General features: G+C 40.4%; 1 protein-coding gene across 4 annotated transcripts in view; it reads right to left on the minus strand.

Annotated features, from left to right (window-relative positions):
• Nucleotides 1-539: 539 nt before the first annotated feature.
• LOC131678253 (uncharacterized) overlaps nucleotides 540-13192 on the minus strand; it is a 307356-nt gene continuing 294703 nt past the window's right edge. For 3 of the 4 annotated variants that reach the window (XM_058958264.1, XM_058958265.1, XM_058958266.1), the window contains one exon: nucleotides 1556-4171. In XM_058958264.1, coding sequence (XP_058814247.1) covers nucleotides 2003-4171 — 2169 coding nt within the window. In that variant the 3' untranslated portion in view covers nucleotides 1556-2002. Of the gene's footprint in view, nucleotides 1208-1555; nucleotides 4172-13192 lie in introns of those variants that run through there. The other variant, XR_009303610.1, reaches the window with a different exon arrangement.

The raw sequence follows: 13192 nt of genomic DNA on the forward strand, positions 1-13192 counted from the left end.
GATTTTCGAATCAACGCGGTCTTTTACGCAGATTTTCCAAATGGCGCGGTTTTTTTACACGGATTTTCCAATTAACGCGGTATTCCCCCTCTCGTCGGGCCTGCAGATAACAAGCGTCATTTACTTTAGAAAATATATGGAATCATCATGGAAATGGAATTTTTGACGTATGAGATTACATGAGGGCCCCTATTCTCACAGTCACGTCACCTAGTGAATAGAAGAATATTTCCTTCTAGTCACCAAGTGACGTGACTGTGACAATAGGGCCCGAGATGGAAAATCTAGCACATACACTCGTATTTATATGCCATACACATTGCGACTGTGTTGATGTTCTAGACAAGACATCAAATAACTCAATTGGGCTTCTTATAGCCCCATGGTTCAAGGCCAAATATCATTTAGTGAATTTCAGCAGAAAATGGCAGTTCCAATTAGGTAGTAAGACCATAAATTAATTCTTGGTAGTTGGAATTTCGGAACTAGAAACAGCGGAAAATATTTAAAGATTTCAACAAACTTTTATTTGTGGATTGAAATGATTGTAATTATAGTTTCTCTTTGATATAATTTTCCTTAAAATAGCTTCGATAGAAAAAATATGGATTATTTAGTTTATTTTCCTTTCATGCAATCATTGTCGCTGATAAACCGCCCGAGTGTCACACAAAAAAAATTAACTATTATTTATCAACTATTCTGATGAGTGTCAATACTGCCAACAGAAAGTTAATCAACAGCAACGTATATTAACCATGCAACCTTTGTCCATTCGAGTGGTGTTTGCTTACAGTGCTAATCAGTCTTGTTTCTATTATTCACTCTATGCTATTTATTCTCGTTGTTCTATGGTCGCTTTTGCAAATGCTTGCTTAGTAACTCCGAAGTGGGTTGTCGCTGCAACGAGGTAGTTGATTGATACATGCTTAGTTTGATTCCCTTAGGTTAATATTCGTTTCCATTTGTTTGTTTAGATTCGAATCCAATCCTTTTGGATCCCCGTGTATTGTTTCTATAGCACACGCACACATAACTAAAACAATAGTTGAGAGCAATCCTTTGCCACCCGACGGTGGCCGACTAGTTTGTTGAATACATGCGAAAAGATTTCGTTCATTGTTTAGGCATTATTTAAATATTTCTCATTGCTTAGTCTCGCGCGAGACCGCCATCATCAGATCATGTAGGTGTCTAAGCCTATTGCCTATAATGAAAAGATAATTCTACTAGGTGAAACGTCTTTTCGTTAGCTTTTTAATATGAATGATAAAACTTTGAATGTACATTGAACAGGGTTTACATTGTTCTATTTGGCTTAATTTTCCAAGCCATATGCATGATAACTGTTAGTTTGCTATTTTGGCATGCGGAGTTGGAGAACCATTCCCATCAGATAACGTAACCACTGATAGGTTAGATTGTGAATACTTGGATTTTTCGGTATGCTATTCACAATGTGAGAGAGCATGCAAATGGTTCTCCAATTCAACTGGACGGCATAATATTTGTACTATTGTGTTTGAATTGCGTTTTCAACAAAGTTCAGCTAGCATTTTCAACTACTTCATCTATAAACTTTCTTTTAAATAATTCAACCTAATACAAAGTCTTTATATATGAAGGTCCCAGCACGCGTCAAAACGAAAACTGCCTCTGTGTCCGTATGTATGACAGATTCTTCGAAGCTTGGTAGCATCTACGTCACTAATACCACGTTTTATAGGCTGCCATTGTTAACTACCACTAACAATTTTGACGCATGCTAGTATCTTGTTTAGAGTGACTTTTAATGTTTAATCTAATACTACTTTTTATCATCCATGAGATAAAAATTGATTATTTTTACTAATACATATGTTTATAAACTTTACAAACTTCGCTCAACGAATATGTTTAGATCATTACCTAGTACTTAGCAAGAATTCTTCCGGTCAGGATGTTCTGGTGCCGACTTTGGTTTAGTAGCGGATTTTCCAGTGCCAACGAGATCTACTCGATGCTATAAAACACTGGTACTGGTGCTACGATTTCCAATTGTAACAGTCCCGTTAGAGTGTGTTATCAACACTGGAGCACGGTTTTTACCGAAACCAAACATGGGCACATACCGCAGAAGACTGTTGTTACTTTTCGATATCTCCGTGTCACGTTGCAACAACGGCTCAATTGGGTTGTACACGTTCAATCCGACCGATCCATTTGTGGTTGTGGTATCAGTCGTTGGTACCGTGTCATCACAGTGTCGAAAATCTGTTCCAACGTTCAGATCATTTAAATTTATTCCCGGCCGCATATTCATTCCGGTGTAACCACTTGGTGATTGGTTAAGATCATTTATCTGAGGGGTACCAACCAAAATGTCAGCAGTTGGTTCGTCTTTGCGCTTTCTTAGTCCCGGCAGCAATTCAAACTGGTCGCTGTCTGTTTCGGGCATCTGAACCGAAGCTAGTGGAACGTCCATACATGGGCTTAATAATCGGGGGTAGTTTGAAATGAACTCAGCCACTTCTGATGCACTGGGACGCTTTTTGTAATCTTGATTCCAGCAAGCTTTCATGAGACCCTCTAATTGAGGTCTGACACCAGCGGGGGTAGTCAAACAGTTTCCTCTTTTGAGATGTTCCAATACCTGGTTGTTTGTCATTCCTTGGAACGGGAACGATCCGAATGTGATAATTTCGTATAATAGTACCGCATATGACCACACATCGGATGCTGGGGTGAATACACCCAAAGCCAGCGATTCGGGGGCCATCCATCTTACTGGAAGCATTCCTTTACGATTAAATCGATAATAATCATTTTCAAAAGTTGGACGTGCCATACCGAAATCACCAAGCTTAACCACTCGCTGAGCATTAACCATACAGTTTCGACAGGCAATATCCCTATGTACGTATTTTTGTTCGGCCAAATAAGAAAGGGCTCTTGAAACATCAAGTGCCATCATCGTCAAGCGCTTGGGAGATATGTCTGACTCGTCCGACTGTTTGTTTCCGACCAGGTGTCTTCGAGCCAGTAAATAAGTTTTCAAATCTCCATACAGCATAAACTCCATAACCGTGTAAACGGGTTCGGTCTGTAGACAAACGCCGAGAAGTTTCACAATATTGTTGTGATCAAATCGTTTCATGGCCTCTGCTTCTGAAAGAAAATCGACCTTATCCTCAGTAGTAGATCCAATTTTTAATGTTTTAACTGCAACGGCGGTCCAGCCTTCTCCATCGATTTGCGCTTCTCCTCCGTATACCGTTCCGAAAGCTCCCTCGCCTAACCTTCGATTAATCACAACACGATCCTTTGGAATCTCCCATTTATCTAGCGTGTTAAGTGGAATCGATGAAGGTGACAGCAAATCAATTCCAAACTTCTGCAAATACTTGGCTGATGTTTTTATCTTGCGATCGTACCGAATTTGGAAGAAACAGAACGAGGCAAGCGAAATCATGGCAATCGCCAACACACACATGAATCCGGTGAAGATCAACACAGCTCCATCACAGTCCGTTCCGAAAAACCTCGCCAATCCACTTAGATTGCAATCCAGCGCACCATCATCTGGAACCTTCCCGTCCCGGGTCATCCAAACGATCGCCGATTGATTCAGCGTCAGAGTTCCACCCATCAGTTGATACTCACTTTCGGAAATATTTGGTGTGAACTGTCCCACGATATTTGGCGTCCCGTTGATCCACTGCAGCACATTGATAATTGCATAACGCGAACCTTCTTCTCCGAAGCGGATCCGTCCGGATACTCCTTGGAAATCAGTCGCCCTGATAACCTCCATCAATCGCTTGGTCGTTTTCGGCGAATGAAGGTCACTCAAATATGACGGGTCTTCACGAATTAGTTTGTCAAGTGCCAGTGCATAGACCCAAACCGCATCGTACGCATATCCGGCATAATCCGATGGCAGCAAATTGTGCTGCTGCAAAATCTCGCTATAATCCGATCTCCACTCCCCGACCGTGGTATTGCTGACGTCTAGCGCGTTTTGATCGTTGGCGAATGGAGCATGCGATAGTGAAAAGTGACCGTTGATTGCTCGGAGCATTTCTCGTGGCGTACACTTGGCCTGCGGCCCGCTGGGATCGGCCTGACTTTGGTTCCACTGATTGGACAGCCAAACCGGTAGGAACCAGATGTAGCCGTTCTCCGCTGTCATCTGCAAGTAAATAAATGGAAAGAGGGAATCGTTAGGAATCGAATCGACAATAATTTAAATTGCTGTTTTAGTGTAAAATTAAATTAGAGACCTAGGGATTTATATAAAAATGGTGTCTCACATAGAAAAACAACTTTTCGAATGTTCTTAAATGGCAGTTAATTTTAAATTCGACTTCAAAATGTTCAAAAGGTTTATCGTAGGATCAATGAAGATAAGTTACCAACTCCAAGAACTCCGAATATTCCCCAAATCATTACATTGATTCCAACATGATTGACAGTCGATCTTAAAATTTGCGATTCTAAATTAGCGCTCTCTCCCTGCCCTCAGATCTAAAAAAACTACATTTGCGACTTTTTGGTGGTATCCAACGGGAAAAACAGATCGAAATGGTGAGTTAAACGAAAGCAAATGTATGCAAAATTCCCCCGGTCGCAGGATTCGAACCTGCAACCCTTGGAATTCCAGCCCATGAATAAGCTCTTATGCTATCCCTGGCAATGACGACGTCTCAGGAAGAACACACGATTATCGCATTGGCGACAGTGATGGTACAACGGCCTCTAAAGAGAGATTACACACAACCGCAGCTGCCACCCAACATATATTTGATCTATTTAATTTCCCCGTTCGATACCAAGGTCATTAGTCTTATGTCTGATTTTAGTTCATTACGCATCGGTACTTCGGTGACGGCGACAGAGCTGATATGAGCTTTATCTGATAGCTCTAATTCACTCACAAGAGTTTACAAGTTTCTATGGTAATATTTATGGAAAATCGGAAATAAAAACTCAAAGTTCAATAAAAAATCTCACGGTAACTATTCATACTTTAAAACTTGAGGTCGCGTAACTTATTTTATTATGAACAGCTTTGTTGAAGGTGCATATTGATTGGAGGTTCCCCGACAAAGTTATTTAACTTTGCAGGTCAATCGAATTTTGAGAAATTTCCTATTCTAAGCATGTGCTAGAAAAAAGGCAACACAACAGGAATCTAAATTTAATGGCTCAAAAGACACGTTCCCCGTATGCAGTCGGGGATTTGTGCCTTGCCGTGTCTTCTCAATATTTCTTGAGCGGAAGGAAAGGAGAAGGAGGAGGTAGGAAGTAGAATTGGAAGGGTGGGAAAAATAACAGCAAAAAAACAAACAGCAGGTAAGTTAATCTCACAAGTAGTTCAAATCGCCTGCGAGTAAGCCTACGAAACTTTAGTGTGTCTCTGAGTTCCAGTCGTCCAAACACGGTGTTGTCTATGTAAGGACGGTCGAAAACTCGATATCGCAATTGCGCTACTGCTGAGCAGTAGCAGATGATATGAGGTTTTCCGTAGTTGGATCCACAAAGATCACATGAAAATGACTCAGCGTGCTGAATAATTGTCATGTGATAATTAAGTTTGCAGTGGCCGGTTAAAGCCCTGGTCAGCATGCGGCAATGGAGTTTCGAAAAATGGAGGAGATTTTTCGAAATCACTAGGCACGATTGCTCTAGGAAAGCCTTGGTTTGGTGATATATTTGTAGATTTCTCCAATGATTGCGATGCTCGGACGAAGCTCAAGACCGTATATTTTCTCTAATCCAACTTGTCGAAATTGGCAGAGTGGTCTCAGGAAGTCAGTCGCTGCATCTGCCCTGGCCAATTCGTCAGCCCATTCATTTCCAGTAATACCGGAATGTCATAACACCCAGTCAAAATAGAGTGTTGACAATGCTTAATTCTTTGATTTGGGTTCGGCCCGAGATTGCTAGCTTGGACCGTGATTTGTCTGAGCTTTGCAGCCTGACTGTCGGAGTAGAAGTTTATAACATTGCCGAACAAGCTCTGTTGAAGGACCTACTGTACCCCGCACATAATCGTGAAGATTTCTACTTAGAATACAGTATATTATCTACACCAACATCAGCACGTCCCTCCATCAGAGAATCGTCAATGTAATAGACCGCTTGCGGTTGTTGTTGTCTCTCCATATCAGTGGCGGCGCGAGATGATTTGCCGCACGGGGCCAAAAATTAAATTTGCCGCCCTTTTTATAATGAATTTTCAAAAGAGTTGGGTTTGTATTGTATTTGACCAGACCTGCAACCTTTTCTGTATCACTTGAAAAGTACATTCTTTTTTTTTATTTTGCGGTACCTTGTGATTATTCATTATGGTACAAGAGTGAAATTTTTTAATAGTATTTGTATTTTTTGCCTTTCTCATATAAAGAAAGGCTATGCAATCACTGTAAAAATCGACTTTTTAACCGAGGCCCGGAGGGCCGAGTGTCATACACCATTCGATTCAGTTCGTCGAGATCGGCAAATGTCTGTGTGTGTATGTATGTGTGTGTGTATGTGTGTGTGTGTATGTGTGTGTGTGTCATTTAAACTCACACAATTTTCTCAGAGATGGCTGAACCGATTTTCGCAAACTTAGTTTCATCTGAAAGGTATAACGCTCCCATAAGCTGCTATTGAATTTTTAGTTGATCCGACTTCCGGTTCCGGAGTTACGGGTTGAAGAGTGCGGTCACACAGCAAATTCCCATATAAACTGGTACCACCATGATGTTCAAATGATGTAAAACATATTAAAATTGATGTAACATTACTCTAGTTTGCGGGTCTGGATCACTAATGATCAATCAAAGCAGCTTTGACCACATTGGCCACCTATGACAGTTCATGACGCCCCCGGGGAACCCGCCAAGTTCCTAAGCTAATATCACACCCATTCCCCAACGAATTCTCTACCGATTTTTACAAACTTGATTTCAAATGAAAGATACAGTAATGCCATTGACTGCTGCTGAATTTCATTCGGTTCTGACTCTTGCTTCCGGAGTTACAGGGGTGTTAGTAAGGATACACTGGAATTTCTCATATAAATCGGTACAATCGTAATACCTCAGAGGCTAAAAACTATTGAAATGGTCACCAAATTACTTCTAATCGCAGATCTAGATCACTGATTGCCAATCAAACATTCTTTAAATATATTGTCCACTATCGACGATTCCGGAAGTCCGGAATTCCGGGCATATTCCACAATTAAAGTCAAATCGGTTCTTCGGTGATGACTGAACCGATTTTCTCAAACCAAGTCTCAAATGGAAGGCAAAATATGCAGTTGAGTATTGCGTCGATCACGCAGCAAATCCCGATTCTAACGAATTCTGCGATGAATTGGTGAGGTGATTTTTTTTCCAAAATATAAACACAACTGTTGAATTTGTAGATCTAGGTCACCAACAGTCATTCAAAGTCTCTTTGGCCACACTGGCCACCATCGACGGATCCGGAAGCATCCAAATTCAGAATAACGGTTATATTGGTTTTTCGAAAATGGCTAGAACGATTTGATCAACTTAGTCTCAAAAGAAAGGTGTTGCGTCCCCGGAAGCTGATATTAAATTCCATCTCCATCCGACTTCCAGCTCCGGAGTTACGGGTTGTGGAGTGCGATCACACAGAAAACTCCGATTCAAACCGATACCTCGATGAATGCAAAAAGGTGCTCTTATATATACTTACCAAGTGTAATAAGAATGAAAGACATTTCCATAATGTTATATTGTACGAACCAGTTATTAAATCATAGTTTGTAGAAATGAGAAAGGCACAATTGCACCTATAGGTGGATTAAAACAGGTTTTTTTAATACTAATAACAAGGTCGCCGAATGTTGAATACTTCCCAGTCTTCGCAGGTTCTAGCTCGTGCCTCAGCTTTGAATGTGATTGTTTGTCAAACGTCCCTAGGGGAAAGGGCGGCCGAATGCATCTGTCATAATATCAAATTTCACCTTAACAAACTAACAATCGTCATTATTATCTTAGTGACTTAGTGACCAGATAATTCGAATCATATCTGAATGTATTTTAGATTTACAGGTTACTCGATCTTGGACCGCCAGTTTTATGGACGCCCACCGCACGAGCATCTTCCTCAATTGTGCACAGCCAGCGAGAGCGGGGTTTGCCTCGAAATCGACGGCCTCTTCCTGGTTCTCTGCTTGTCATAACTTTAATTGGTATCTTTTTCGTTTGTCTGCACTACAAGCCCAGCTCACTATAGTCTACCGTGTTTTATCAGCCTTCCAATGTCAGCATGGTTGTATACTTGGTACTATTGGGGGTCCGTGCGTCTGCGCCATTCTCCATTTTCTTCTTCTCCCAAACAAGCCGGGCATTCGATACCCTGCTTCCTTCAATATCCATGGCCGTTCAGAGCAACAAGGAGTATCAGCGATTTGTGCGCATTCTTAGACTGTGGAACTCTAGCTGACTATGTAAACCATATTCGCAGCAGCAACATGCATTTTTCCTTCGCGGCTAGCATCGTTATCATATGTATCATATCGTTAGTTATATAAATTGGTTTTCTGTACCCCATCGTTTTCCACCTTGAACCCAACACGACTGCCACGTTCTCTGCCAGCTACCATGTACTTTGTCTTGTCAGACTTTATAGTCAGCCCGATTCTTGCAGCTTCCCTTTTAAAAGGCAACAATGCATCTTCCACTGCTCTGCGATCAACGCCAATGATATTGATTGCAAAGCCAAGAAGCATGTGAGATCTCGTGATGATGGTTCCGTTCCTTTGCACATCAGATCTTCGTATCGCTTGGTTGTATCCCATTCAGCGTCATCCAAATCAGGTTAATCAGTTTTGTCGGGAAACCATGCTCAAGGATTATCTGCCACAGTTCATTTCGTTTTACTGAATCGTATGCCGCCTTGAAATCCACAAACAGATGGTGAGTCCGCAAGTTGTATTCCCGGAATATATCCAGAATTTGTCGCATTTGGTCCGTCGTTGATCGTCCTTCTCGAAACCCGTTTTGATATTCACCGACAAAGGATTCAGCCAACAGACGCTGTCTTCTCAAAAGAACACGAGAGACTACCTTGTAGGCAGCATTGAGGATCGTTATGCCTCGGAAGGCATTATGTTCGAAATTGTAGTCCTTCTTGAAGATAGGACATATGAGGCCATTCAACCAATCCGAAGGCATTCTTTCTACCACGCAGATCATCCCGATCACGGAGTGGATTGCTGCTTACAACCGGTCACTTTTTAGACTTTTAGAAGTTTACCCGGGATTCCGCCCTTCGCAACGGCCTTATCGTTTTTAAACTCTCGGATCCACTCATTCTATAGAACGGTTGTTTAATCGACGATGCTGGACCAACGCAGCCGTTACACGTAACAGAAAAGGAAACACCTTTCCAATGGAATTAAAAAATTGAAAACGCACTACTTGTATACTTTTTGAGGTAGAGACATTTAACCGTTATGTGTCTGACGCGGTACCCGGGCACCTTTTTAGGTTTCAATTAATGAAATTCACATTCCGTAGCTGGGAAATGAAACTTTGTGACATTTTAGAATTTCACTAAGTCAAGCTTTTGGGTTAATAATATTATTAGTATAGTAAGGGGGAAGTGAGGCCCTTGATTTTTTTTACTACGTAGCAGGCCGACGTGGGTACCCAGGTACCCACAAAACTGAAGTACCAATAACTAAGGTAATTTCCAGCCGATTTTGATACTTTTGGGTGTTTTGGATTCGGGAACTCATCCACTATTAGACTTGGTAAAAATGAATCGGGTTACCTGTTTCAGTGCTGGGCTACCATTTGTGAATTTCAATGGAATACTAGCAATATGGGTATCAAAATTCTTGGAATTGCATCAGTAGGTTGTATCTCGTGGTTTTGGAACTATTTGGTGATTTGACCTCGGAACGGACATTCTGGAGCAGATTCCCTTGGGGCCGTGAGTGGCCATTCCATTCCAATTCCATTTTTCAAATTGTCATATCGTCGCTGTTGTGCTATCTTATGACAAGCGCCATTTTGTACATTTCGAGAAAAACGATTTTTAAAGTTTGAGATTGAATATCTTGAAACTTATAAATGGTGTAAACAATTCAAAGAATACAATAGATGCTGCTATCTGTCCTGTATTAATCTCTTAAATATTACGTAGATCGGTTGACTATGTTGCGAGTTATTACTATAAATGTAAACAAAAGTCGCACTCACACGTGTCATAGGTGTGTATTGATGACAAAATTTGTATGGCGTGTCATAATCGTGCATGGAAAATTTTCCATAGAAAAAAATCATCAATTATAAACTTTTATTCATATCTTTGGCTTCATTTGGACTATACACAATCGGTGAGATGCATTTTGAAGGAAATGAGTCAGGGAATCTAGAAAAAATAATTATTTTTGCACACAGTGTTGCCAAGTATGCTATATTTCCAGTTTAAAACTTAAATTGCATTTTTCTCACAATTCTTGCCATTTTTGTTTTGAAAATGTTTATGCCATTGTGTTTCTCAGATAGTTTCACATATAAAAACATCTTATACATCAAGATAATTTGAGCCAATTCCCAGACACAGTCATTTGAAGCAAAAAAATAAAAATTTCTCAGCACGTTTCTCGCTATATCTCAGTAACCAAGCAGAATGTCAAAATTCTGTAAACGCCACTTTGTAGAGATTTTTTAGACAAGTAATGTGGCATATCTAACTCAGTTCACCCCAAAATGGCGTTTGTCATAAGATAGCACAACAGCGACGATATGGTCACGTAACAATAAATAACAGACTTCTGAGACAACTTGAAGAGTTCTGATGCTCATATTGCTAGGACATTATTAAAATTTACAAATCGTACCCTAGTACTGGAACATTACTCCGTAAAATCCGGATTACCAAGAACCAGGTTCATTCATACGGTTCAACTTTACAGAATCAAAAAGTGGATGAATTCCTGAATCCAAAATATCTAAAAGTTCCAAATCGGTTGAAGGAAGCCATACTTAAGAGCATTTCAATTTGTGGGTACCCGGGTACCCTCGTTGACCTGTTAAAGGTGTTTTTTTTTGTTGGACGCATAACGGTTAAAGACAAACAAGTTGTTTACAGTTCAATATTTTTGTAACAGTTGAGATTTGATAGTTTGTGTAGAACGATTTGTTCGCTAAATATGATTCTCTATCACGCCTCGAGAGATTCTTAACAATGAACCAAACACCCTGTATATGGTAGAGCTCCCTGGTTTAATTCCAGTAAATTAGTCTGCATACTCACACTACTACAAGTACGTTCGGAAACTCATCTCCGTTGAATCTTTTTAGACTGATCAATATGTATACAGTTTTGTTCTATCGCATCCGTCGTCCCAATTCCCTACCTTTTTAATTGTCAACAGATGCGAAAATAATAGGTATAAATTCAAGCGTTTCACCCGCACTTGATTTGTATCGTGATTAATGAAACTTGAACAATTACTAAAAATGAAATAGAAATTTGTTGAGTAGAAAATGCCGCCCCATGATTTTGCCGCTCGGGGCGGCTGCCCCCTGATAGCGCTAAAGAAGAAGAACAATTCTTGACGAACGATGGTTGTAGCCCGTCGGACCCCGGACCCTTGGAACTGTTAATCCCCCGAAGATTAATATGTACCTGATGTTCGGTGAATGATGTTGCAGGCAAATTCCAAGTGAACATTGGCAAACTACTCAAGTACGATTCAGACAAAGGTGGTGAGTTGATGTCCTGTCTTGATAGTTGACGCATTCCGGGATTCCACTGGAGCACGTTTTGTTCCGCAGGTAAGATCAAAAGCGAAAGTATGTGGCATTCACGAGCTCGAATTGGCGTTCTAATTCCCGCACGGACGTTTTGTCGGTTTCGCCTCTTGTTCTAAAAAATCGTTTTCGAACCTTCCTGAGACGATTTCGATGATTTCGTAACTCAGCATTCCATCAAGGTCGTTTGTTATCCGGACGGCGTGTGCGTTTCCTCCTGGGATTTGTATGGAGCAAAGCTGTCAACTGTCCACTTGACCGATTCAGTACTAACCAATGTACGTGCTCTGTAGATCCAAGAAATTGACCTGTCACCACGCTGATGCCAGTTCCAAGCTCTTCTCATATCCTTTTTCATTCTTTTAAGCTTAACCCTCTAGTGCCCAAATTTTTATTTGGCTTGAAAAAACTTTTGTAGGTGGGTTTCGTGATGAGAATAACGAAAATAATGTTGATAATTTATATAAGCAATGGATTTTTCATTAAAGCCTTAAAATAAGTAGGCCGCCTAGAGGCGGTGTTGGGCACCTGGGCGAATAAAAATCAAAAACTTTTTTTCTTCTAGTTACTTCAACATAAGCGAATTCAGATGGTTTATATTTTGGATTCCATCAGAACGCAAATTACCTAAGTTAAGGAGTATTTCTCTAGTGCTTTGGTTGTTTAATTATTGACTTTTAATTTATAGTAGGGGAGACCAGTGTCTGCTGGCGATGGTTTCACTTATCATGTTTTATTTTTTAATTTAAGAAGATTATGTAACAGAGAATTTTCGAGATTCTTCAGGTGAAATTCCGAAGTAAACAAACAAAAAAGAACAACTTTTGTTTGTGGTTACGTATATTGTATATACGACCACGGAAAGTTCTTTTCGCGCGCTACCGAAAAATCTAGTCATTCGTAGAATAGCTTTGAACTAGCTCTAAATAACAAAAATGCTGAAATTTAAAAACTTCACCTAGGGTAATGAGCCTATTTTCGCCCTAACCATGTGAAGCCGGTGGTTAGAGCAGTGTTAGCCATCTTTGTTCAACGCATTGGAAAGCAAAGCTACTAGTGCCAATTCATACGCATTGCATCAATTGTATTCCGAGTAATTAAAGAAATGGTGAGGCACCCTTCCTAATACGACTCAAATGGGCTCTACACTCTAATATGCTCGAAAACTTAACGCTTAACGTGAACGAAACAGAATGTGATGCAACATAAGTACATGGGAGAATGTATTACACAGTACTTGAAGTGCAGGACTATAAACAGCGCCATATGTCTAATACAAAAGGAGAAAAAAAAGATTCCGCCAACTTACTCCAGACTCTCCTAAATATAATTAAATGATAAGGACATCCATATTCTAACAGCAGCATTCACCCAAAGATTTTAAAACATGCTTCTTTTCAGCTAAAATTGCACATAAAGCT

This window comes from Topomyia yanbarensis, chromosome 2, assembly GCF_030247195.1.
Source record: "Topomyia yanbarensis strain Yona2022 chromosome 2, ASM3024719v1, whole genome shotgun sequence".
In the NCBI taxonomy this organism is placed as follows: Eukaryota; Metazoa; Arthropoda; class Insecta; order Diptera; family Culicidae; genus Topomyia; species Topomyia yanbarensis.